Here is a 27,924-nt window from a genome sequence, read left to right as displayed (position 1 = left end):
CCATTCCACAACCCATTTCTCGCTCTCTTTAGCTCTATTTCCTTTCACTTTTAGCTACTTCATCATCCTTCACTGTACACAGATTATTTAACTTTCCGACTATCTTTTGACTCACTGGAATATGTGTGCTCTTAGACGTACACACTTTGGTTGACTAGAACAGAAGGAGGCCAGTGGTATGTACGAGCAGTATGATTTATTATGGACAAATAGTAAAAAAAAATGTTACTAATATCCATAGATAAATTCCTTAAGTAATATGTAAAGAGACAATATTATTAAAAGTTTGCTTTATTTTTCTGTTGAATCAAGTACTATCTCCCAATTACAGTTAGAATTTATGCCTTACAAATGTTAGCACAGTTAGCATCACCTCATTGACGACTGAATAATAAATCAAACTAGGTCCCAGTGGTTATGTCCACGTCTAGGTTGTTAGGGGATCAAGAACTCTTATTTGTTTGCTTTAGCTTTTAGTCCTTGGTTATATCTATAAAGAAAACAGAAAGAAAAAAATCATGAATCACAATAGATACATTTATAATAAGAAGGAAGTGGGAAGCATATTCCATCTCTTCTTTCTCTCTAGTCAAGAGGCTATACAGTTGTAAATACAATCTTCCCAGAGGCTTATAGGAACAAACAGGCAGATGGGAGAGTAATCCAAGGACTTTTTTGAATCTGGTTTCCAACTGTCAAAACGTCTTAACTGACATACAGTTCCCTGTACAAAAATATTATTTTAATGTAAGAATATTTTCATTCTGGAACTATACAAGAGTATGACAAACGTGAATATATGTATAAAGTTTACCAAAACGTGGTCATCTAGAACTTTTAATTTTATACTCACAAAACATCTTTCCTGAGAATAAAATCAATTGGGAATGGGCCTAATCACTAAAAATAAAATGTAATTCTGTGATGCAGGCAGGCTACTGGGTTAGGAGGTTGTAACACTTAAAGATTATTGAATCTAAGGACAATTTCTTCAATTATCATTAATTCAAAGAAGAATTAACCACAAAGCTACAGAGTCTTTCCCTTTTACATCACCCTGGGCTTCATTTACTATTCTTCTCAGCTGAAAATAAAGTGGAAAACTGAATAAGCACAAGAGGGAACTTATTCCATGAAGCCTACCATACCTCCTAGATTTCTCAAAAGGTCCTGATTTCAAACATTCAACAGTATTTTCCTAAGTCCTCCAGAGAGTCCAACATTTATATTTCTAACTAAATCTAATCTGCTATTGTAACTGAAAGGCCAAAAATCCTTTTGTCAAACTAAACCTGAATTTCTGATATTAGAAATAATATTTCTGAATGTGGCACTTAGTGTTCTCATAGTTCTACTATCATGAGTTAATATAAGGTCAAAATGAGATGGTGCATGAGAAAAGTACTCTGTGAATAAAATCTCTGTACTAATTGAAGCTTATATTGATATAAGTAAGCCCTAAAAATGGTTGTCAGGCATTGTGTAGAATGAGTGAGTTTATTTATTCATCTATGCGTTATGTGCTAGAATATTATGAAAAGATTACAGAATTAAGCTACTAGTAAAGCTAGGGATGGTACAGATGAATGAAATTAAAATGTACTATACTCTGCAGAATAGAATGCCTTCTGAAAGGAAGGTAAATTATATAGCTCAATGTTTTCTATTTCTTTACTGAAATCATTCAATTTTTTTAGTTAAAGAAAGTTGTTATTCATAACATTGTTTTGTAATTTAGGAAGGTTCTATGGTTCAAATCAAGCCAGAGCCTTCATCTAAGCTCACTGCAGAGTGTTAACCAGTCACTGACAAATAATATTAATCACTGAATTTTAAAAATTTCCAATGCTCACGGAATACATACTTTCCAATGAAACTAGCAGCCTCACTTTAAACATCATTTCCAGTACTATATAACTATACATTTAAGTCTCACTTTATCATATTTGATTGAAAGTAAGTGATAAAAAAAAGTTCATGCAGAAAATTCCCTAATATATCCTAAATTATATATGTTATCTTAATAAAAGAGACTCTATCAAAGGGCTGTACATCTAGGTAACACACAGATTTAAAACCTAGGTAATATACTGCCTAACACTTTTAACTCAAACCCCCAGGCTTTCTAGAAATGTTTAATGTCTGCTTCAGGCACATCCTGAATGCCTTCAGGCATTATATATGAATCTTAAAAAAAAAAAGTATTGCCAGCCGGATGGCTTCTGAGGCAGATTTTTTTTTACATCTGTGGTAAGCTTACCTCCAAATACGAAAGAGCTGAGAGGCTCCGGCTGTCCCGACAAAGAAATTAACAGCAAACAGACTCCAGTTTTTGGGAATAATTACAAGTGAGTATCTTGACCAAATAAACCCTGTTGAAATAAAATTTTTTTTAAAAAAAGCATAGGTACTGCTGCAATCTTATTTGAATATTTAATATTAGAGTAAAATAATTATAAATAAGACTATGACAACAAAAAGTAGGACAAAGAAATGCTATAATTTGAGACTTTAATGAAGTTGCTATAATTCAGCATTTCAGAAAACACTCAGTTCTTACATCACAGGGACATTTTTATAAGCCTCCTCTGCCTTCTTTGGCTATAGTCTAATAACTTCCTAGAGATAACACTGCTAATTTCTTTCTGTGTGAGTGTGTGTATATGTATTTCAAACATGAAACAGTTAAGTACATTGATATAAAACAAAATTTTTGAACGCCTGGTATGGAAGGTATTCATTTAATTTACCTGTAGCCATCAAAACAGCAGATTGGGCTGTGCTGAGTTTTTCTGCAGGTCTAGCCATGTCAGCCAATCCAGCACACACCAACCCCTGGAAATACACATTAACACATAAGAAAGAAAAAAAGCATCATGAGTATGTAGTAATGGTTCTCAATTCTAACTAAAACACAAACTATTTCAGAGATTTTCAGACTGTAGCTATGATTTTAGTATCCATGCATTAAGAAAAAATGTATCATGACAAAAAGTTACAATGAATTCAGAAATGCTTTTTGAATTAAGTTGTATTTTGTTAATCACATTAAACAGCTTCATATATTTGAAAATCAGTAGTGTGTATATATTTTTTCTATAAGTTTATTTGTATTTTTGTTCTACAAATGATACTTCTTTCACATAAGAATTTATATATTCTTTATGCATGTTGGGAACCACTGGTGTGGAAGATGCCTGAAAGCTATTTGTATAAACTCCTCCTTTCATGTTTTTTGCAACGTTATTCTTTTTTAAAAGTGGAAGTATCAGAAAAACTCTGCTATAATTTTGGTTTCTTGGTTAGATAATTTTTCTTTAATGTCAAAGTATACCTGGTCATTTCTTCTCTGGTATGTTTTTAACACTGTTTTTTATAGAATCATACCCTACCATCAGCAACACTGAGAAAGTTTAGTAATGAGTCTTCACTAGAATATTAGTTATGCTACTCTATTGCAGAGATTAGAATACATAACAGAATGATTTTTATTGATGAAAAATTCACACCTATGTAAAATAAGAGAGACTAGTACAAAGAACCCCTACATACCCATCACCCAGTCAACAATTATTGACATTCTGCCATATTTACATCACCTCTCCTCCTCCCATTCTCCAATTTTAAAATCAAATCCTAAATATGTCATTAGAAAATATGGTTTTAAGAAATTCATTTTCAGGTTTTTTTGAGTTTCTAAAAGATGCTCTTACATGAAAAATATAAACCAGCACAGGGTTTTTTTCTCCTAAATAGAACATATGCATACTTGTGAATTTTTACAAATTTAAACCAAATCCAAATGGTTTTGATTTAATAAAGTGAGTAGATCAAGGGAGCAATGATTCTGGCTTAAAAAAGGGGCAAATAGTTAAATACTGAAGTATAAGTAGAGGTAAATCATGACCAATACTACTTTTCTTGTTAATTTTCACCCATAGTCCTGTGACTTTCTTCCCAAATAGTTCCTAATCATCACTCTTACATTCTTCTTCCAGGTCCTAATGTACATTTTCTCCGTTGCATATCTGTTCCACTTTGGCAGGGTGGAATACTGCTGTTGTAAAGGGGAAGAAAGGGACTGATTTCTATCGTTATTCTACTCAGTCCACGTATTACTACACTGTAATAGATCTATGATGACTATAGGCTATATTCTAGCATTGTCTTTTGGAGGAAGGTAGCAGCCATGATTTTGTTTATGCTCAGAGTATACATTTTATTTTTCTGGGACATGTTAGTAATTGTGCTCTCCCACAGAGGTCTTGAGGCCCCTCTCCCACATTTCTTTCTCTCTCTCTCTTTTTTTTTTTGAAATATTTGCTTTATTATCCTCTCTCTTTATATGTACATATATTTTTTTCTGACCCATTTACAAAGAAGTTGTAGACATCATGCCCTTTGACTCCCTAGTATTTTAGTGTACATTTGCTAAGAACAAGACTATCTTCCCATTCTCTTATATACCCACAATCTAATCACAAAATTTCACATGGATAAGACACTGTTGTCTAATACACAGTGCATAGTTAAATTTTGACAACTGCCCCAGATGTCTTTTAAAACATTATTTTTCTTGTCCAGAGTAGTTAGGTCAGGATAATACATTGCATTTGGATGTTATGCCTCTTTAGTCTTCTTCTTTTTAAATTAAAGTATAGTTGATTTATAATACTATATTAGTTTCCTTTCCCGCATTTCTTAAAAAAAAAAAAAAAAAAATCCCTTTCTAGGGGATTTCCCTGGTGGTCCAGTGGAAAAGAATCCGCCTTCCAATGCAGGGGACCTGGCTTCGATCCCTGGTTGGAGAACTAAGATCCCACATGCCACAGGGCAACTAAGCCCACGCACCATAACTACTGAGCCTGTGTGCCTCAACTACAGAGACTGCGTGCCACAACTACTGAGCCCATGCGCCCTGGAGCCTGCACACCACAACCAGAGAGAAGCCTGCGCACCGCGACGGCGCAATGCAGAGCCTGTGCTGCAATGAAAGATCCCACATGCCTCAACGAAGATCCCGAGTGCCGCAACTAAGACCGATGCAACCAAAACAAACAAACAAACAAAAAAAAACACCCTTTCTACTTCTATACCACTCTAACCTCATGTAAATTACCTTATAAAATCTTACTGTGAATCTAATCTCTGCCATTTACTAGCTGGGTGACTTTGGTCAAGTTACATAACACATTGTCTTAAATTCCTCATGTATAAAATGAGAATATGAATAGCTACCCTCGCAAAAGAGATATATGATTAAATGAGATAATATGCTTCAAAAATATTTACCACAGTGCCTGGAAAATATTATTATTATCAACAACAAATAGTAGCTTACATCTTTAGAGAAGCAGAGATAAGGGAATATTAGTCTCTGTACCTTATCCTGTATTTCTAGTCTCAGGGGCAGAAGGTCTGTGTTCCTATTCTTCTTTGTTATGAACTTTATTCAAATAATAGAACTGTAGAGTCAGAGAGTGTGTGGAGTATATCACAAGATTATGTAAAATACTCCCTAACATGGGGAGAAAGTACCAATTACAGAAAGATCCACAGTGACTTTTAAAGGGGGTCCTGTAAGTGTTTAAGAGCCTAGGCTTTGAAGTCAAATTAGAACTGAGGGTTCATATCCTGACTCTGTCACTTGCAACAGTTCTAGTTCTTTGAACCTCAGTACGTTTACACCTTTTTTTCTGGTGAAGATTAAATATTAGATAATGTATTAAATAACCCAATACAGAGAGTTTGGCATCTAGTAGATTCAAGTTAGTTCTCTGTGTTTCCATCAATTAAAAACTGGTTTTCAAATGTGTGATTCTTTCTGGCACCTGGTTATCTCCACTGGGTGGAGTAAATACTCATCAGATAGTGTAAAACATTTTTTCCTTCCTTTCTTCCTCCCTTACGTCCTTCATTCCTCCCAATATTTTCTCCTTTAGTTAAAAAAAACAAGTCATATGACACTTCTAGAGGAGGGCTAAAAATGAAATACCACTATAGAATATTCCAATTCCAAAATGCTTAGGGATAACAAAGTTCTCAAGATTTTAAACTGCGAATTAGTCTATATAAGTAGTTCCAGCTGGAAAAGCAAGTAGATAGACATTAAAAATCTGCAGAGTTAATCTTGAAATATAGTTTGACTTATTCCTAAGGAGAACAGAAAAGAGAAAAATTAGCCACACAAAATGGTATACTGTTCAAGAGTTAAATATAACCCAGTCGGGAATTCCCTGGTGGTCCAATGGGTAGGACTCTGCACTTCCACTGGAGGGGGCCTGGGTTTGATCTCTGGTCGGGGAACTAAGATCCCACATGCTGCCCAGAGCGGCCAAAAAAAAAAAAAATATATATATATATATATATACATATATACATATAAAACCCAGTCTGCACAAACAGACTATGAACAAAAAGAAAAAAAGCTCCCTCAACTGACCTTCACATAATAGTTTCCCCAGATTAGCCAATGATATCCATTCCTTCTGTAAACAAGCTAACGATGCCCATGACTGAATACTCATGGCTAGGGGCTATTTATTCTGTACTGCACTCATGCATTTTTGCTCTCACTAGTTGAGCTATATTTTTATCAAGTCACTGTGTTTGTCTTCAAACCTGTTTATACCAGTTTTACTTGTTACTGTAATTTACCTAATTTAATGAACTGGTAAACAGGTGAAACACAGAAAGAGAGTTGTTATTTCTATAAAATCTAAAGTGACTATTTTGGAAAGATTGAATACAGGCAGGTTAAACTTGCTGTCAAATTTGGTGTGAACAAGACAGATATAAAAAGATGGGGGTGAGGGGCTTCCCTGGTGGTGCAGTGGTTAAGAATCTGCTTGCCAACGCAGGGCACATGGGTTCGAGCCCTGGTCCAGGATGATCCCACATGCCACGGAGCAACTAAGCCCGCGAGCCACAACTACTGAGCCTGTGCATCTGGAGCCTGCGAGCCACAACTACTGAGCCCTTGTGCCACAACTACTGAAGTCCATGCACCTAGAGCCTGTGCTCCGCAACAAGAGAAGCCATTGCAATGAGAAGCCCGCGCACAGTAAGGAAGAGCAGCCCTTGCTCGCGGCAACTAGAGAAAGCCTTCGTGAATCAACAAAGACCCAAGGCAGCCAAAAATAAATAAAATAAAATAAATTTTAAAAGATGGTGGGGAGACATAAAAATCTAGCAGGTTTCTGTTATCATAAAAGTGTCTATAAACTTGCTCTGCTTTAAAGAAAACTAAACTGAAATCATGTAGGATGCACTATGGTATAATTCATCCAAGACAGATGATGTGGAACTCAAAACCAGTGGATCCATACACAAATCAAAGCTTTGGCCTTATAGTAAATGATTGATACATGAATATATACTTATAATCTTTAAGTTAAAATAAAATATTTAAGGGTGTGTAGTATTGCTTTTTAGAATTATCCACTTTGACCTTTATAATTAATTATTTGGCTTCAACTAAAGTGGCTAAGAAGGATTCAATCACAGTTAAATCTCTAAAGAAGTATAGTCTAAAATTCTTAATGTACAAGTTAGGTGGCTTGCAGCAGCAACTGCTATGTGTCACGTATAGTTTACCATAGGTTAATTATTATCAAATGCTCTGGGAAAGGAAAGCATAAACTAAATATCAGAAAAAGTTTCCCCACCAGAGAACAAAACACAGAAATTTCCATTGCTATGCTGTCATCAGGAGACTATGTATGATGTCAACATGAACTTAAAATAGATATTTTTAAAGGAGACAGTCGAGAAAGCACTTATGAGTATATAATACTGTCAATGTTTCAAAACACTGATGGACCAGATCAAAGAAACATCAAAGCTATTGGTAAAAATCAATAAACTTCTAAACTGTGGTAAATTTGGGGTCAGGGGTGCCCCCAACTTATTGGAAATACATTAAGTCATTCTTATTTTTTATTAATTTATTTTTTAAAATTATTATTATTATTATTTTTTTTTCTGTACGCGGGCCTCTCACTGTTGTGGCCTCTCCCGTTGCGGAGCACAGGCTCTGGATGCACAGGTTCCGGATGCACAGGCTCCGGATGCACAGGCTCAGCGGCCATGGCTCACGGGCCCAGCCGCTCCGCAGCATGTGGGATCTTCCTGGACCGGGTCACGAAGCCGTGTCCCCTGCATTGGCAGGCGGACTCTCAACCACTGCGCCACCAGGGAAGCCCTAAATTAATTTGTATTGGACTATAGTTGAATTACAATGCTGTATTAGTTTCTGCTGTACAGCAAAGTTAATCAGTTATACATATACATATATCCACTCTTTTTTAGATTCTTTTCCCATATAGGTCATTACAGGGTATTAAGTAGAGTTCCTTTTGCTATACGGTAGGTCTTTATGAATTATCTATTTTATCATTCTCAGTTTTTAAATAATGGTGCTAGAAACAATATTTCAGCAATTAATTCCACTTTGCAGATATATAATTTTAAGCGTTGGTAGGGAGCGAAGAGAAAGGAAATAGTAATCTACATTTTTTAGTATTTTTTTTTAATATCACTCTTTTAAATGCTTAGAGTATGAGAAGAATCATTAAAGATGATATATTGAAACTTCTTTTTTAAACTGATGGAAGCTTTTCTCAACTTATAAATTTACAAAGAGAACTGTTCCCTAGTTCTCTGTAAAATATAGCTCCCAACCACTAATTTACTCTAATCTTGTTGTTTTATAGATGAGACAAAAGGGCAGAGATTGAACTTGCCTAAGGCCATAAAATTGAGGGATAGGTAATTCTAGTTCTAACATTCTCAACTACTTACATTTACAGCTGAGTTTTCGAATTGTTCTAACAAATTAAAACAGTACATTTAAGAGAATTAAAATAGCCTACAACCCAAACAAAAAACAACTTTATTAAAACTTGGGCAAAGGGTTTAAATAGATACTTTTCCAGAGAAAATGTAAAAATGGTCAATGAAAAGATGCTCAGCATAACTAATCATATTAGGTAAATGTACATCAAAACCACAATGAGACACCACTTCACACCCATTAGAATGGCTATTATAAAACAACAAAAGTAACAAGTGTTGGCAGGGATATGGAGAAATTGATTGAAACCCCCGTGAATTGCTGGTGGAAATGTAAAATAGTGCACCTGCTGTGGAATATGGTACAGCAGTTCATCAAAAGATTAAATATACTGAATTACCATATGATTCAGCAATTCCATGTGTAGGTATATACCCAAAAGAACTGAAAGCAGGTCTGGAACAGATATTGTACACCATTGTTCATACCGGCATTATTCACACTAGCCAAAAGGTGAAGCAACCCAAGTGTCCATTAACAGACGACTGAATAAACAAAATGTGATATACACATACAATGAAATATTCAGACTTAAAAAGGAAGGAAATTCTGACACATACTACGACATAGATGAACCTTCAGGACATTATGCTAAGTGAAATATGCCAGGCACAAAAAGACAAATACTGTATGATTTCACTTATAAAAGGTACCAAGAGTAGTCAAATTCACAGATAGAAAGTGGAATGGTGGTTTCCAGGGGCTGGGGAAGAGGGAAATGAGCTATTGTTTAATGGGTTCAGAGTTTTAGTTCTGCAAGATAAAAAGAGTCCTAGAGATTGGTTGCACACTGATGTGAATGTACTCAACACGAAAAAAATGGTTAAAATGATAATTTTATGTGTATTTTTTTACAGTTAAAAAAAAAAAAAGCCTGCAGACCAGTAGTTTTCAAACTTTAGAAGTCCTCAGAATCACCTGGAGGGCTTATTAAAACACAAATTACTGGGCTCCATCCCTATAGTTTCAGATTTAGTAAATCTATGATGTGGCCTGAAAATCTGCGTGTTTAACATATTCCTGGGTGATGCCAATGCTGCAGGTCCAGGGATGACGCTTCGAGAAGCACTGCATTAAGCCCAAACTGGCCCTTCCAACATAAAATCAATGATTTGTTATTAATAGCCATCGCAAATATTTCTTTTCAGCTAAATGAGAGCTTTAGGAATGCAAACTCTGGCATGGTGTAAAAGCATTGGTCTTGGAGTCAGAAGTCCCATATTCTATCATTTCCCAAATGTTAATATATATACCCTTGGATAAATTCTTCTACTTTTTGAGAATAACTTTCCTTGCCTCTATTTTAGTGTTAGTATCTGAAGTTCTCATACTAAATTAATAACAAAAGTTAATTTGGGGGTGTCCTAATTAATTTAAAGTTTTACATAGCCACAAAATTTTAGAATGAAATTTCATGTTCCTAGGGCCCATAATTATAAGCTTTTTGATAACAATACGTTCCCCAAAGGGCTCTCACCTATCTAAGGAGTTCAGAAAAACTAAAGTAGGTAGTATGCTTTATGCAGTAAAACTGATACATCTGGCCACAGTCCTCCCGGAGAGTCGCCGCGGTTTCTTGCTTCAACAGTGCTTGGACGGAACACGGCGCTCGTCCCCCGCTCCGGCCGGCCGCTCAGAGCCAGCCCTCGCCACCACCTCACGGCGCCCTCCGACCGCCCCAAGGTCCCCGCCGCCGTTACAGCGCCGCGCAGCCACCGCCACTGTTTCACCTCAGCCGCCCGCCATGACGACCGCGTCCCCTTCGCAGGTGCGCCAGAACTACCACCAGGACTCGGAGAACACCATCAACCGCCAGATCAACCTGGAGCTCTACACCTCCTACGTCTACCTGTCCATGTCGTACTATTTCGACCGCGATGATGTGGCTTTGAAGAACTTTGCCAAATACTTTCTTCACCAATCTTGTGAGGAGAGGGACCATACTGAGGAACTGATGAAGCTGCAGAACCACCGGGGTGGCCGAATCTTCCTTCAGGATATCAAGAAACCAGACCGTGATGACTGGGAGAATGGGCTGAATGCAATGGGATGTGCGCTACACTTGGAAAAGTGTGAATCAGTCACTACTGGAACTGCACCAACTGGCCACGGAGAAAAATGACCCCCACTGGTGTGACTTCATTGAGACTCATTATCTGAATGAGCAGGTGAAATCCATTAAAGAATTGGGTGACCACGTAACCAACTTGCGCACGATGGGGGCCCCCGAATCTGGCATGGCACAGTATCTTTTTGACAAGCACACCCTGGGAAATAGTGATAATGAGAGCTAAGCCTTAGGCTGGCTTTCCATAGCCACAGGGGTGACTTCCCTGGTCACCAAGGCAGTGCATGCATGTTTGGGTTACCTTACCTTTTCTGTAAGTTGTACCAAAATATCTACAAGTCCTTTCCTTAGTACCATTCCTTCAAATAAAGTAATTTGGTACCCCCCCAAAAAAAACCCTGATACATCTGAGAGTATTTGTATAAAATTACTTCAAGACGTACCATGAACATTTAAAAGTACATCCTTCAGAAAAGTTACTTCAAATTAATAAGCTCCTTTAAAGAATATCTTTTTCAGTAGCTTCTGCAAAAATTCAAGACTTACCCATTTCATAATTGGAGCCCAGAAAAATACTGTTTTGGGACCTGAAAATAAAAAATGAAAAATTTAGCAATAAACCAACTATTTTCAATATGTCTTTTAATAGCGATCACATTTCAAAAACTCAAAGGTTTATCAATCTATTTCTAATAATTTTTACTATGCTTTCTGCATACTTTGTATTTAAGTTAAAATTTAGAGAGTCACCACACTATCAATCTTTCATACAAGTTGTTTTGATCTCCTTGTCAATTATTTGTATTTTTGTGAACTATTAAAATTAGCTAAAGTATAATGAAGATGGTTTTGGAAACCATTCCTAACGTTTTGCCTTGAACATGGAACTTAATGTTATTTCACTTAAGGATAATCTTCAAGTTGAGGAAATGACAAATTATGGAATTTTGGTGATACAAGCCACAGTAGATATTTTCTATTAGTTTCTGGCTGCAGTGGGTCTTCTTTGCTGCGTGCAAGCTTTCTCTAGTTGCAGCGAGCCGGAGGGTTACTCTTCATCGCGGTGCGTGGGCTTCTCACTGCGGTGGCTGAGCACTGGCTCTAGGGGCGCGGGCTTTAGTAGTTGCAGCACGCGGGCTCGGTAGTTGTGGCACGTGGGCCCTAGAGCACGTGGGCTTCAGTAGTTGCGGCTTGTGGGCTCAGTAGTTGAGGCGCGCGGGCTCTAGAGCGCAGGCTCAGTAGTTGTGGTGCACGGGCTTAGTTGCTCTGCGGCATGTGGGAGCTTCCTTGACCAGGGATCGAACCCAGGTACCCTGCATGGCAGGCAGATTTTCAACCACTGCGCCACAGGGAAGTCCCAGATATTTATATATTCACTAATTCTATTAATATTTATTATTATAAATGACATGTCACCACGTATCCTAGTAAAACTTCTTATAAAAATTCTATATATTCTAGTACAAAATTAATGAACCTAACTTTAAAGGGCACATGAGAAAGCGGAAAGCCTAGATTTGTAAGCTCCTTAATAGCAGGGTCCTTGTTTTAGTTAACCTGGTACTCATATGCCTCGTGCAAAATGTTCAATAAATGTTGACAGTATTGAAAATGACTACAGCTTCTTAGACAAACTTTTCTCAAACCTAGAATTTGAGAAGCATGATGTTTCAGAGCTGGAAGGAAACTCAGAGATCATCTAATCTAAATCCTTCATTTTACCGATAAGGCTCAGAGAAGTTCCATAACCTACTCAAGTCATGCGGCTAGTAAGCCCAGAATTGTAACTAGAACCTAAGTCTTCTAACTCTTAAACTTGTGCTCTTTAACCACAGAACATAACTGTGCCCACTTGTAACTCTTCCAAATTATGTCTCTTTTAAACTTCCAGGGGATACAGTGACAGGAGAGAAACAGACTTTGTCCATGGTAATTTAAAAGCTAAATCCAATACAAATTAATATGGTATGTATGCTCTCAACACACTGGATCAACAAAAGACATTTATTTCTTAACATAAAAATTAATCAATTTCACATAAGACAACAGTGATTTTAAGCAAATTCGAAATTAAAAAAATCTAATTATATTCTAATTATATAATTATAAATCTAATTGTATTATTTCTGCCTTAATATTCCACTTTACTTTGTAAGAATAAATAGTTTTTATGGATCACATCTAAAATGGCATCATCACCCAAATATAACACATTTATTTCTCTTCATCTACTCCCAGTAATATTTCTCAAATAGCACCAGCAGGTAAAGATGGATTTATCCAATTTACCCCCAGTGGGTGAGCATTCACTGTCATTAATAATCAAGGAATGTTTCTGTTCACATACACATAAATAACATTTAAAAGATAGAATTGACTCAAACCTATTATTTAGGAACAAAACAAAAGATAATGAAATTGAAAAAGCATGGAGCTAAAAAAAAAGTAAAAGCACATAGCTAAGTTAAGATCCAGTCATAGTTGTAGGTTTAATTTGTTGCAAAGAAGACCACTCATTCATTCACCCATAATAATTACTGCATGCTTTACAGTGTTGTAGGCACTGGGGATGCACTGGTAAATAAAACACAGTGCTGGCTTTAAAGGACCTAAGCACAAGCTACTAGTCCCCTTATTTGGCCTTAATTGGCCTTATCTGGCTAACTCCTAATATCCTTCAAAAACTCATTGAAGGTTTCATCTCCTCAAGGAAGCCTTCTTTAACATCTCCAGGTTAGATTAAATGCTCCTTCTCTGAACTCTCAAAGCAGCCTGTCTATTCTTCTAGTTTTCTGCACTTAACAATTAAACTGATCTATTTACGCATCTGTCACTTTAATCAGGCAAGGTCTAGAAGTCAAAGCCTGTTTCTTAGTTTTTCTTGACAAATAATATTTTTGAACAGAACTGAATTGGATTAACCATATCCAGGAGAGATGCTAATCAAAGCTACTCAAATTTTAGGTTTGACCCAGATTTGCCTTGACACCGCTTCATCCTCAAGGCTGGGATTTCAGGGACATCAGGTTCCCTTTACATCAGGGAACTGGTACTAGACTTTCACTCATTAGTTACTCTACTCTTAGACCATGATACTTCCCTTTTTGGCTCCTGAAAATTCTTCCCATGAGTCTGATGCCATAATGCACTAATCCTATAAGTCAATCTTTTCAAACTCTGGTTATTTTAGTTTGAGTTTCTGAGATTCCTATCATCACACCTGGTTTATTTTTCTTTGTCATATACAAAGCCGCAGGGTCATATGCAGTATCAATTACCAAGTTTATTTTTTATCCCTGCATGAAGCTTGGCTTCATCACTCAAGGGTAAGCCAATACATTGTTTTCATCTCTGGCTTTGGATTCCCCAACAGACTCCTCTCTTCATATTTCAAAACTGATGCTTCCTCTTCTGCCGCCCCAAGAACTGTTTCCTGAGCAATGCCTCTAAGGTTCTGGTTTCTTTACGAGCTGAAATGGTTGACCCTTCAGGGTTAATGAACGTCAAGCTTTTCAGTAGGTTTGCCTGGTAACTAATTTACTCAACTGCTCTGAGCTAGGTGATAATATTAAAATAAAAACCGCCCTTCTCCCACACAACTGAACCAAACAAAAACTTCGAACATGAAATTATGGTTGCTAGAACATGAGCCAAAGAGAAGTTTAAATATTTTATTTAGTGCATAATTTTAAACTATAAAACAAAGCCTAAATTAGTTTAACAATTGGTAAGCACTGAATTTAAAAACATCAGTAGCAAATATATATTAATAAGACATTCTAAATTTCTAATTTTTTCTGAAATATCAGAGGATGCTGACACCTGACACAAATAATTAGGGTTGGAGATCTGTAAGTGCAAACAAGCAGTGTTTTCTTCATTGTTAAAAAAAGGAAAAAATAGCTAGTAATACCCATGATCATATAATAGGTTAACAACAAATTTTAAAGCAAACTTATTTTAGTTCACCCTTCCATTTTATCTTAGCTAATCATTTTCTACCTTAAAAGTAAAGAAGTCAAATAAATATAGACGTGTATGAATTCAGGAACAGAGGCTATCTTCTTGAAAACAGCAATCAGTCAATAATGGAAATGGTAATGAGGACACATCCCAACTGATTTTGACATTTAAAATGTAAAGTTTAAAAACATTTGTTTATTTAAGTATAGTTGATTTATAATGTGTTAGTTTCAGGTGTACAGAAAAGTGATTCAGTTATACATATATAACTATATTCTTTTTCAGATTCTTTTCCATTTTCAGGTTATTACAAGGTATTGAACATAGTTCCCTGTGCTGTACAGTAGGTCCTTGTTATTTACCTAAAACAAAAAGTTTTGACAAAAACATATTTGGAAACAGGTATCACATAAACAGTGAGAATATAATGTCACATTGTCTTTCTAGACCTGGGAAAAATAGGTTTATGTTCTACAATGACATAGCTATTCTCACTGGAGAGCATTAAAAAAATGAAGTCATTAAATAATCATGATACCTGAAGTGATTATAACACCTTAAAATCAAGATAAGCATAAGTATAAATAGAGTATCTAGTTAACATTCATTACGATGAATGAAAAAACGTGATTAGGCATAAATTTTAAATTACTGAAAATATATTGAATAAAAAGCAGCTCTTAAGAAATTTAATTTGAAGTCCAAGATGAGGGAAATGTGTCCCCATCAGATATAAATATACATTCCTTTAGACAAAGAATTAACTAACAATTAACACATTTTCATCTTGTTTCTTGTAAGTCCACTCTTGGAGGTTGGAAAAGGCCTCAAATGCTGACTATTTAAAACTATGAATTATACAGCAAAACAAACATATGGTTACAAAAGGGGAGAGGAAGGCGGGGAGGGACAAATTAGGAGTATGGGATTAACAGATACAAACTACTATACATAAAATACATGAGCAACAAGGATTGACTATAAAACTATGAACTATTTTCAAGCATAACAAAAAATATGAATAATAATATAATGGTCATTTTCTTTTGTGTTGTTATATGTTTTTCTGATTTTTAAAGTGAAACTGATGTTTTCTAAAGTTCAAACTTTCATGGAAGAATTAGAAAAATTCTGCAAGGGAATATCACAACCAAATATGTAACAGACATAAGAGACCTACATTTTCAAACAAATTAACAAATCTAGTTGCCTTGTTGAACTTTGATGAACCTATTAATAAAACAATGACATAATTTTACTTCCTAATTTCCTTACCTGAGAGGAAAGACTGCTAATGAAATACTTTATAAATTCTACCCAGAAAGTATGTCATTTATTGTACGTATGATTCTCTTCCTAGGGAAAGACTTCCTTCTTGGAACAGAATAAGTAACTTTTACAAACATGCAAACGTACACATATACAAATATTGAATTGAGGTGCTCCCAATGTTGAGAATAAAGTTCTTGCTGAATGTTGTCCACTACTCCACCGAATCCCTTTCATACCATTTCTCTTCGGTTTACTGCTTTCAACATCCCTCAACTTTCCTCTAACATTCCTTGTATTAAGCAAGTCCATCTGTTTGCTATCATGTAGCCAGGTACTTACAAATTCACACAGATATTGACAAAGATTACTCATTTTTATTTGTACTAAAGCTAGTTCTGATTTCATACCGAGAACATGACGGGGCTACCATTTTAGAGCCAAGCAGTCTTTATATCTCGTGGAAGGCCCTGGAAAGAGCTCACTCAAATAGCACCCAGAACGTCCTAGGTGTATAATGATTTTTAAAATGTTGATTTTAAACAGGCTTTGGTGAAAATGCCAAAGAAAAATAACGGGTGAAGTGACTAGCTATGATAGCCAATATGCATTTTAGGGTTGATACATTTTAAATTTATACATTTCTTCAGTAACAAAGAATCAATGACTTCTAGATTTAGAAAGACTGTTGAAATCATCTAGTTCAGGCATTCATTTTATAAACCAGGTAAATGAGGCCCAGAGAGGTAAAATTACTTACATAAAATACATGCACAACAAGGATAAAAACTTAGATCCCTAAAACCTAATCTAACAATAATTATATAGTTTTCCCTGATGAAATCTGAGTTTCTTGAAGCCTCTGAAACTAAGAAAGGTCCTAGCAGAAATACCAAATTGTAGACTATCACAGCTAGAAAGAAACTTAAAGAAAATCCAAATTCTTCTACTTTTATACATGAAAAAGAAAAGGCACTTAAAAGTTAAGTAATGTGTCTCCTATTCAGATAGTTCCAGATACAGCAAGGACCAGAATACAGGCCTCTTTGATCCCAGTCCTCTTTCTGCTATGCCAGACCACACTTTAAATGTATTTCACACTCTCTCATAGACAAAATTAATATTATTACATGACTTGGAAATAAGAGACAATTTTTTTTAAACTGAAGTATAGTTGATTTACAATCTTGTGTCAGTTTCAGGTGTACAGCAAAATGATTCAGTTTTATATATATATAACTGAATATATATATTCTTTTTCAGATTCTTTTCACTTATAGATTATTACAAAATATTGAGTATAGTTCCCTGTGCTATACAGTAGGTCCTTGTTAGTTATCTATTTTATATATAGCAGAGTGTATATAACAAACGATTTATAGCTTCTCTTAGGGCTTGTTTCTCCTTTAGTACATCTAGTGAATCAAATTAGATGAGGCATGAACAGTCTTAATTTCTTAAAATTAGTTTAAGATCAGGTTAGTGGGCAAAAGTTATGTTAAGTGTCACACTAACAACTACAACAAGGATTGTATTACTTTTATGATCTCTTCTGAGAATACAAAATCTCTGTGGCTAGGGATTTTAATTTTATTCACTAAAATATCTCAAATGCTAAAACAGTATCTAATATACAGCAGGCCCTCAAAAAATATTAAATAATTCAACTTTCTTGGAGCTAACTAGTTTAAAGATATTCTATTTTTCATCAATATCTTACAATTGTATTTGAAATCCCAACTTTCCATTTTGGTTCTCATTCCTTAATTTTAAGGTAACAGAGGTTATAACTGTAAAAAATAATATATGTATATTTACATATTTAGTGTATATATTTAAACATAATATACATTAACAATATGTTTAAGAATATATTTATATAGAGAGATGTATTATACATGGTATATAATACAGATATATTTAATATGATATAGATATCTAGATGTCTATCCTAGACTGGCATTAAAATTCTTCAGATAATCTCTGTAGGAAGAAAATGTTCTAACAGAGACGCTAAATAACCATGTTAATACATAACTGTGTGGGTTTCTACACTGGTTATTTATTTGATCCCCATTTGGCTTTATTTACATAAAATAAAACAAAATATTCTCTGAAGTAAGTTGTATTAAACTATCTAGTATAACAGCAATTCCCTGAGCATTTAATTTTGAATTTTTTTGATAAAGATATTCCCTTATGAACACTGCTAATAATGGTTCATTTAGTATGTTTTTATTTTAAAAAATATTCTCTAGGTCTGTAAGATAAAAAGGAAAAACCAATTCTCTTACCTAGGAAAAATGAAAATATCCCTGTTATGAAGATCTTAAAGTAACTTTTCCCATAAGCCTTCCCAGAGAGAACGCCATGCAAAGTAAAGAATATTCTCAGCAACAGCAAACTAAACACTGCAACATGTTTCATAGAAGTATTTTTTCAACAGTTCTTCCACTTAAGCCAAAATGTAATTCAATATAAGCAAAGCTATGGTAAGCAAAAATTATATGGCTCAGATAGCTGTTTTCTGGGCTGATTTAATTGAAGGATAGTTTTTATTTATTTATTTTAATTATTTATTTCTTATTTAGTTCTGTTTTTTCCCCCAGTTCTATTGAGATATCTCTTTTTTTTTTTTTTTTTTGCTACACCACGCGGCTTGTGGGATCTTAGTTCCCCAACCAGGGATTGAACCCGGGCCATGGCAGTGAAAGCACCAAGTCCTAACCACTGGACCTCCAGGGAATTCCCGAGATATAACTCTTTAGAGACTCTCTGGACTCTTTAGGGCTGAGGTGTCCTAACTTCTTTTGAACACATTGCCCCATCAGTTAAAAAAATTTTTTTTGAGCATACATCCCCTATATACAGTGCATATATATACATATATAAAAATTAATACATATAGACGCCATAGAATTTAGTGTACAGATGTTCCTTGATTTATGATGGGGTTACATCCCAATAAATTCATTGAAGGTTGAAAATATAAATTGAAAAATTTTTTTTTTTTTTTTTTTGTGGTATGCGGGCCTCTCACTGTTGTGGCCTCTCCCGTTGCGGAGCACAGGCTCTGGATCCACAGGCTCAGCGGCCACGGCTCACAGGCCCAGCCGCTCCACGGCATGTGGGACCCTCCCGGAGCGGGGCACGAACCCGTGTCCCCTACATCAGCAGGCGGACTCTCAACCACTGCGCCACCAGGGAAGCCCCATAAATGGAAAATTTATTTAATACACCTAATTTACTGAAGTATCATAGCTTAACCTAGCCTACCTTTAACATGCTCAGGACACTTATAGCTTACAGTTGGGCAAAATCATCTAACACAAAGCCTACTTTATAATAAATTGTTGAATATCCCATGTAATTTATTGAATACTGTACTGAAAAACAGAATGGCTATAGGGGTGCAGAATGGACGTACTGATTGTTTACCGCATGATTGACTGTGAGTTGTGCCTCGTTGCTGCCGCCCAGCAACATGAGAGCACCGTACCACATATCACTAGCCCAGGAAAAGATCAAAATTCAAAGTACAGTATCTGGGCTTCCCTGGTGGCGCAGTGGTTGAGAGTCCGCCTGCCGATGCAGAGGACACGGGTTCGTGCCCTGGTCCGGGAAGATCCCACATGCCGTGGAGTGGCTAGGCCTGTGAGCCATGGCCGCTGAGCCTGCACGTCCAGAGCCTGTGCTCCACAACGGGAGAGGCCACAACAGTGAGAGGCCCGCGTACCGCAAAAAAAAAAAAAAAAAAAAAAAGTACAGTCTCTACTGAATTTGTATTGCTTTTGAACCATCTTGTAAAGTTGAAAAATCTTAAGTCTAACCATCGTAATAAAGGGACTATTTACACACACATATATATATGTGTACTAATTTATTTTTATATTGTAAACTTTAAAAAGATAAATAGTAAGTATTAATAGAAGTCCTCTTGTTTTCTTCCTACATTCCAATGTTTCATTTTGTGCACGCTTTGGGACGATTCACCCCATTTTGGAGCTCATACATACAAAGGAATGACACTCCACTAATAATTTTTTTCCCCAACTAAGCTTTTAAGTAAACACTGGGCAGCATGACTTCAAGGTTATTTCTTTGAACAAATATCTAGAGGGTAGCTATGCAGCTGGTTAGTGTCGAGTCAAATACTTTTATAGTCAGGAGATGGTGGGGGGAGTGACATATCTTATGAGAACTGAACTTACTAGGACACACATTTGGTTAGAACTCTATTCTTTTTCTTTTTTCTTTTTTTTTTTAACATCTTTATTGGAGTATAATTGCTTTACAATGTTGTGTTAGCTTCTGCTGTATAACAAAGTGAATCAGCTATACATATACATAAATCCCCACATCCCCTCCCTCTCGCGTCTCCCTCCCACCCTCCCTATCCCACTCCTATAGGTGGTCACAAAGCACCGAGCTGATCTCGCTGTGCTACGCTGCTGCTTCCCACTAGCTATCTGTTTTACGTTTGGTAGCGTATATATGTCAATGTTACTCTCTCACTTCATCCCAGCTTACCCTTCCCCCTCCCCGTGTCCTCACATCTCCGTCTTTATTCCTGTCCTGCCCCTAGGTTCGTCAGGACCAATTTTTTTTTTTTTGCAGTAAGCGGGCCTCTCACTGCTGTGGCCTCTCCCGTTGCGGAGCACAGGCTCCGGACGCGCAGGCTCAGCAGCCATGGCTCACGGGCCCAGCCACTCCGCGGCATGTGGGATCTTCCCGGACCGGGGCACGAGCCCGTGTGCCCTGCATCGGCAGGTGGACTCCCAACCACAGCCCCACCAGAGAAGCCCCAATTTTTTTTTTTTTTAGCTTCCATATATATGTGTTAGCATACAGTATTTGATTTCTCTTTCTGACTTACTTCACTCTGTATGACAGACTCTAGGTCCATCCACATCACTACAAATAACTCAATTTCATTACTTTTTATGGCTGAGTAAAATTCCATTGTATATAGGTGCCACATCTTCTTTATCCATTCATCTGTCGATGTACACTTACGTTGCTTCCATGTCCTGGCTGTTGTAAATAGTGCTGCAATGAACATTGTGGTACATGTCTCTTTTTGAATTATGGTTTTCTCAGGGTATATGCCCAATAGTGGGATTGCTGGGTCATATGGCAGTTCTATTTTTAGTTTTTTAAGGAACCTCCATACTGTTCTCCATAGTGGCTGTATCAATTTACATTCCCACCAACAGTGCAACAGGGTTCTCTTTTCTCCACACCCTCTCCAGCATTTACTGTTTCTAGATTTTTTTTTTTTGCGGTACGCGGGCCTCTCACTGTTGTGGCCTCTCCTGTTGCAGAGCACAGGCTCCGGATGCGCAGGCTCAGCGGCCATGGCTCACGGGCCTAGCCACTCTGTGGCATGTGGGATCTTCCCGGACTGGGGCATGAACCCGTGTCCCCTGCATCAGCAGGTGGAATCTCAACCACTGCGCCACCAGGGAAGCCCTACTATTTGTAGATTTTTTGATGATGGCCATTCTGACTGGTGTGAAGTGATATCTCACTGTAGTTTTGATTTGCATTCCTCTAATGATTAGTGATGTTGAGCATCCTTTCATGTGTTTGTTGGCAATCTGTATATCTTCTTTGGAGAAATGTCTATTTAGGTCTTCTGCCCATTTTTTGATTGGGTTGTTTGTTTTTTTGATATTGAGCTGCATGAGCTGCTTGTATAGTTTAGAGATTAATCCTTGGTCAGTTGCTTCATTTGCAAATATTTTTATCCCATTCTGAGCCTGTCTTTTCGTTTTGTTTATGGCTTCCTTTGCCACGCAAAAGCTTTTAAGTTTCATTAGGTCCCATTTGTTTATTTTTGTTTTTATTTCCATTTCTCTAGGAGGTGGGTCATAAAGGATCGTGCTGTGATTTATTTATTTATTATTATTTTTTTAAACATCTTTATTGGAGTATAATTTCTTTAAAAATATGGAACGCTTCACAAATTTGCATGTCATCCTTGCACAGGGGCCATGCTAATCTTCTCTGTATCATTCCAATATTAGTATATGTGCTGCCAAAGCAAGCTCTGATTTATTATATAGAGTGTTCTGCCTATGTTTTCCTCTAAGAATTTTGTAGTGTCTGGCCTTACATTTAGGTCTTTAATCCATTTTGAGTTTATTTTTGTACATGGCGTAAGGGAGTGTTCTAATTTCATTCTTTTACATGTAGCTATCCAGTTTTCCCAGCACCACTTATTGAAGAGGCTGTATTTTCTCCATTGTATATTCTTGCTTCCTTTATCAAAGATAAGGTGACCACATGTGCGTGGGTTTATCTCTGGGCTTTCAATCCTGTTCCATTGATCTATATTTCTGTTTTTGTGCCAGTACCATACTGTATTTATTAGTGTAGCTTTGTAGTACAGTCTGATGTCAGGGAGCTTGATTCCTCCAGCTCCGTTTTTCTTTCTCAAGATTGCTTTGGCTATTCAGGGTCTTTTGTGTTTCCATACAAACTGTGAACTTTTTTGTTCTAGTTCTGTGAAAAATGCCATTGGTAGTTTTATAAGGATTGCACTGAATCTGTAGACTGCTTTGGGTAGTATAGTCATTTTCACAATGTTGATTCTTCCAATCCAAGAACATGGTATATCTCCATCAGTTTGTATCATACTTAATTTCTTTCATCAGTGTCTTACAGTTTTCTGCATACAGGTCTTTTGTCTCCTTCGGTAGGTTTATACCTAGGTATTTTATTCTTTTTGTTGCAATGGTAAATGGGAGTGTTTCTTTAATTTCTCTTTCAGATTTTTCATCATTAGTGTACAGGAATGCAAGAGATTTCTGTGCATTAATTTTGTATCCTGTTACTTTACCGAATTAATTGATTAGCTCTAGTAGTTTTCTGGTAGCCTCTTTAGGATTCTATATGTATATAGAACACTATTCTTACTCTACAGAAGTAGATCATTCTGTGCCAGAGACAATATGTAGATAAATGGATGATGAAGGCCACAGGTCTAACTCTATATATAATGCAATATTCTACTCTAATATATATTTATATAAAGACATATTCTTGTAACCTGTCTCAACGTACTTGTCAATGATACAATGAAATCTCAAAAATTTAGCCTTGCATATTACTGTAAAAACCTCCAGTATGTGAATCTACTCTAATGTTTAACATAATGATTCAATAACATACTATTATGCAAAATAGTACGCAAAATCCTTGAATATTCACTCTGATGACTCTTGGAACAATAATCAGTATTTCCTCAGATTTTATTGAATACTTATGAATCAATCAACAGTTATATTTTTCATGTTTCTTCATTTCTACAATGGTGTGCCTACCCTACAACATTTTAATCACAAATAATTTTGCAGTGATAGGTATTCTTACTCTGCATATTGGTGAAAAGCTTAATAAGAGGGAACTAACACCAACATTTGTTGAGAGTCTACGTGCAAACACTGCTACATGTTTTACAGACAATACATCACTTAACTTTCACAGCAATCCTTAAATGGTGATAATTATTATCCCCATTTCATAGATTAGAACTAAAGGTTGGGGTCAAGGTCACACAGCCAAGATTCAAATCCAGGTCAGTCTGGCTTCAAAGCCTATGCTCCTTCCATTACACTGAAAAAAAGGGTTACAATAACTGAACTAGTCCAAGAGTATCCAGATAAAATGCACAATCTACTAACAAATCTCAAATGAAAGATAATTCCTTTTCATTATAAAAGTCGAATAAAGTATTATAAAGAATGATTATACGTGGTTAAAGCCAAGGTCTTGCAAAATATCACTATAAAACTACCCTCCAATTCTGTTTTAAAGTAGTTTAAAGTTGCTCCTCCTCTATCCTGTCTTTATCCTACAACCCAAACACAGAGCTTAAGAGGGTCAGGGTTGACTACACAGAATTCAGTTGAGTCTGAAGCCCAGATTATTACAGAAGCATTGCCCAATTCTCCCTCCTGAAAATCTCTGCCACAAAACACAGCACAATTCCAAAAATTGCGTGTTAAAAGAACCAAAAGGCAAATAAACTAAATAAGCTTCTTCATCAATAAAAACCTCTCCTTAAAGATCAATTTTATAAGGGGTAAACTACTGCAACAAGTAATATTATACTAAAGTATAATTCCAAGACACAGTTCACCCCATTATCAAACTGGAAATTAGATTTAGTAACCATCTCACACTCCCAAGAGCTTCTTCATAGTCAGATATGTGGGGAGATAGAGTTGGAAGAATTGGGATCTTCCAGTTTCTTATAGAATTATTTTTTTCAACCACAAGAACATTGTTTTCCAATAGGTTAAAGAGAGAGCTAACATTTACTGAGCATTTATGAAGAATCAAACACATACGTTATCTTTAACTCTCACATCGATCACATTTTACAGAAACTAAGATCTAGGATTTCGCCCAAGGTCACATCGATAGTAAGCAGCAGAGCAGAATTTAAAACCAGGTCTGTCCACACAAAAAGGTCCAGGGAGAGCTTGTTCAGTAGTAATTTCATAAATAAGGATAGACTTAAACAAACTAGACCTATGGGGCAAGGAATGACACTGACTCAGAAACCGGTTAACACTTTTGCAGGCCTGTCAGCTGGAGCTGAAGAAAGTATGACCTTTACTCCAAACCCTCCAGGGCGGAAAGACAGCTCTTCTCCGCGTAGGTCAATATACCACTACTCATGGAGGGAAAGAGGAGAGAATGAGGTTTCCTGGTGGCCCAGACCCTTTCTTGGCCGCAGAAATGGAGAAGGATCAAACCCAGAGGCCCGGTCCGGGTCTGAGTTGTGCCTAAGGGAAGGGGTGCGACAAAGGTCGCAGACTTGAAAATAACGAGTTTATGAGAGATGCTGGAAAAGAAAACATGAAAAGCAGGGAGCATGGGAAAGTACACGGATTCACTTGAGGGAGGGGGGTTGGGGCTGTGGGTGATGCCTCCAGCAGCAGAGTTGTCAGTGGGCCTCAAAACGGAGGGAAGGGACAGGGAGGGAAGGTCTCGGTGGGAGCCACTCTGGGTTCATTACCTGCCGGGTGGTTGTACAACGGCCTCAGTTTCTCAGGCAGCAGAAGCTCCACTTTATCAAGGACCCGGTGGTAGGTGGCCCGCAGGCCCCGGGCGCCGGCGGCTGACATTTCTGCGGACGAGTGATCGTGGGCAGCCAGGTAAGGCAGCGGCCGTGTGCTCCTCCCTGGCTGGCAATGAAGGGCAGCTCGTCACTTTCCCCTGTCTCAACGCCTCGCGCCCTCCTCTCCCCCAAGGCAGCTCAGCCTGCTCCCCTGTGAACCGCCCGACGGCCCGCGCCTAGAGAAGATTGTGGGGGCGGAGACTCTGCGACGGCCCGCCCCGAGCCCGCCTCCTGGCCTCCGACTGCCTAGAGGGAGGAGGAGTCACGGAAACAGGTGGCAAAAGGACAGCCTCACCGAGTCAACCCGGCGCCCTACCGGGAGCGCGCTTGCGCAAGCAGGGCGGCCCGCGGTGACTGGCCTGCCCCGGGGCGTGGGCGGGGTCCAGACCAAACCTACAATTTCTTCTTCCTGGCCCGGAGGCCATGTTGGAGAAGGGAAAGTGAAGCTGCACCGGCGCTAATCCCCTTTCACTTTGGTTAAGGAGGCCCCTAGATAAAATGGGCTTTTCGGGCCTTCCATGACCCGACTAAAGATGACGCCGCACAACTCTGTTGCTTCCTTTGGAATGAGACTCGTGAGCGCGAGACTTCCGATTTCAGCTTCTTCCGTCTCTATTCCTCATTTATCCAGAGTATTAAGGATTTGACTAGAGTGGTCTGAACCCACTTTTCTAGGGTAAGGGCAGCCCTGGCACACACCTGCCTCAGTCTCCAGGGTTGTCGTCATCTCGCGAGAAAGGCTTGAAAGGGAGGGTGTCGAGAATGAGGAGAGGGAGGAGTCGAGGCCGCCTCCGCCTCCTCCACCTCCTCCTGTAGGAGGGGGTGCTGAGGGAGGGAACAGTTGCTGATCTCTGGATGTTCTGGGTAGTCTTGAGCAGGAGAGTATGAGGCGAGCTCAGGCCCGGGTGCGGCCGGGCTTCGGGGGCGAAGGCGCTGCCGCTGCCACCGCCATCTAACTCGCTGCTACCGCGAGGCTCGTCGCGCGGATGGTGCTGGTGCGGCTCGGGTGTTGATCCGCGTGTCCCCTCACCCCTTTCCCCTCCCCCACGCGGTGGTCTTCTCTCCTCCCCCGGCCCGGCGGAGCCATGTCTCGAGGTGGCTGCTGCCCACACCTGTTGTGGGACGTGAGGAAAAGGTCCCTCGGGCTGGAGGACCCGTCCCGGCTGCGGAGCCGCTACCTGGGTGAGCGGGGGCCCTGGGGCGGAGGCGCTGAGGTCGCCGCCCAGAAGTGGGGGAGGGGGCCACGCCGCTGGGGCTATTGGAGGTGGGACAGCGCCTGGGCAGGGACGCCCCGGAGACGCCGAGGTGCTGGGTGGACCTTGGCGGACGGATCCCGTGCCCGTGTCCTCCCATGGCTAAGTCCCCCTTTCATGCTGCCAGCCGCCGCCCTTACTGGGTTTTCCTTCGGGGGGCCGGACAGGGGGCAGACGGTACTGGCCGAGAAAGGTGTTGGGGTCGCTTCTGGAGTGGGACTCGGGAGAAGACTTGTCGAACCTACCCGAGCTGCCGCGTTTAGAGCAAAAGTTGGCGCTTTTGCTCTTCTTCAGCGCTCTTCTCGCTCAGCCGAAGGACCTAAGTTTGTGTTGACCGCCCCTCCCCTAAAGTCTCGGGAGGGCTTAGGTGTCCGTGGCGACGCGCTGACCACCCTCGGGGACTCCACGCTCCAAACAGACTCGGTGTAAACTGTTGTGCGGCTCCGAGCCCAAACCTGAAAGTGATAGCTGAGCTCTCCCCTCCCCCGCGCGCTTTCCCAGTTGGACTCTGCTGTTCGGTGGTTTCGACCGCTTTAAGGAGGTGTAGGGTTTCAAGTTCCCATTCCCACCCCTGTGAAACACACTTGGCATTTACTGTTACTTAGTTAAGCGTTCTAAAAACAACCTTCGATACTTGAGGGAACGGTAGTCCAGCTCTTTTCGTTTTGCGTAAAGTGGATTTGTGAGGATTCTGGGTCACGCCTGAGCTAAAAGTGGACGGATTTAGTAGGGGTCTTTTTTCTTCCTTCCTCTGCAATCTTTTCATTACTCTTTCTTCTTTTTTTTTTTTTTTTTAATTTGAAGATAAGACAACATCAATAAAATTTTTTTCTTTGCAATTTTGTTACTTTTTGCTAGGTATTTGTTGATGTCATTTGGTTTTGACTTAAAATCAATAAAAGAAAATGAAATTTCGCTACACCTAACAGTTCTGGTTTGTGAGTTATTTGAGAGAAGTTAGCAGGCATTTTTTTCCCCTTGCTCCTGTTTTTTAGTGTCTCAAGTGACATGAATACATTGTCCTTGTAAAAACTTAATAAGAATGAAGCACAAATCTTTGTGATTTCTCCCATTCCAGTTTCACACACACACTCTTTGAGAGGTAACAGTGTTCTCTGTTTCCTGAATATTCTTCCAGACCTTTTTCTTTGAATTCTTACAAGCACATGTGTACATATAGAAATGCTGTAGGAGTGTGTGTGTGACCTGAATATATGGTGTCATACTGTAAACAACTGTTTTGCAACTGTTTTTTTTTGTTTTTACATAACATCTTGGAGATCTTTGCATGGCAGTAAAAATAGCTCTATACAGTCTTTTAAACTATTGCAGAGTATTTAACAGTATGAAGGTATCATCGTCGACTCAGCCTTTCTTCTTCTTT

General features: G+C 38.3%; 2 protein-coding genes, 1 non-coding gene and 1 pseudogene across 11 annotated transcripts in view; 2 read left to right on the top strand and 2 right to left on the bottom strand.

Annotated features, from left to right (window-relative positions):
• Positions 1-273: 273 nt before the first annotated feature.
• On the bottom strand, positions 274-27,037 carry MPC2 (mitochondrial pyruvate carrier 2). 2 transcript variants are annotated; one of them, XM_029227513.1, is made up of 6 exons: positions 26,786-27,037; positions 25,186-25,354; positions 11,469-11,509; positions 2,751-2,835; positions 2,261-2,372; positions 280-490 (listed from the first exon to the last, which is right to left on the bottom strand). In XM_029227513.1, the coding sequence occupies exons 2-6, from the start codon at positions 25,292-25,294 to the stop codon at positions 454-456; spliced, it is 384 nt and encodes a 127-aa protein (XP_029083346.1). In that variant the 5' UTR covers positions 25,295-25,354; positions 26,786-27,037; the 3' UTR covers positions 280-453. The 2 variants fall into 2 exon arrangements, with proteins under 2 accessions (XP_029083345.1, XP_029083346.1); XM_029227512.1 differs by lacking the exon at positions 26,786-27,037 and having other exon boundaries at positions 274-490; positions 25,186-25,593.
• Positions 10,367-11,306, top strand: LOC114898281 (annotated as a pseudogene). The gene has a single exon (XR_003794317.1). The product of XR_003794317.1 is annotated as a ferritin heavy chain pseudogene (transcript).
• Positions 22,101-22,203, bottom strand: LOC114900215. The gene has a single exon (XR_003794817.1). It is a non-coding gene; the product is annotated as a U6 spliceosomal RNA (small nuclear RNA).
• The window catches only part of DCAF6 (DDB1 and CUL4 associated factor 6), a 172,070-nt gene continuing 170,158 nt past the window's right edge, over positions 26,013-27,924 (top strand). For 4 of the 7 annotated variants that reach the window (XR_003794316.1, XM_029227506.1, XM_029227510.1 and 1 more), the window contains exon 1: positions 26,146-26,469. Coding sequence is in view for 6 of the 7 variants with exons in the window: in XM_029227506.1 (XP_029083339.1) it covers positions 26,373-26,469 (97 nt within the window). In the remaining variant the exon portion in view is untranslated. Of the gene's footprint in view, positions 26,470-27,924 lie in introns of all 7 variants that reach the window. The other 3 variants (XM_029227509.1, XM_029227507.1, XM_029227505.1) reach the window with 1 other exon arrangement.

Source organism: Monodon monoceros, unplaced genomic scaffold (assembly GCF_005190385.1).
Source record: "Monodon monoceros isolate NGI ecotype Baffin Bay Population unplaced genomic scaffold, NGI_Narwhal_1 Super_Scaffold_18, whole genome shotgun sequence".
Classification (NCBI taxonomy): Eukaryota; Metazoa; Chordata; class Mammalia; order Artiodactyla; family Monodontidae; genus Monodon; species Monodon monoceros.
The sequence above is the reverse complement of the archived record's forward strand: the minus strand, read 5'-3'. Positions and strand labels throughout refer to the sequence as shown.

Bases quoted from the DNA above. Each gene is read 5' to 3' on its own strand.
- MPC2 (XM_029227513.1), bottom strand. From the start codon at position 25,294: ATGTCAGCCGCCGGCGCCCGGGGCCTGCGGGCCACCTACCACCGGGTC. The intron at 11,510-25,185 runs GTAATGAACCCA...TTTTATTTTCAG, and splicing joins GTTGTACAACCACCCGGCAG to GTCCCAAAACAGTATTTTTC. The intron at 2,373-2,750 runs GTAAATTAAATG...TTATTTCAACAG, and splicing joins TGCTGTTTTGATGGCTACAG to GGTTTATTTGGTCAAGATAC.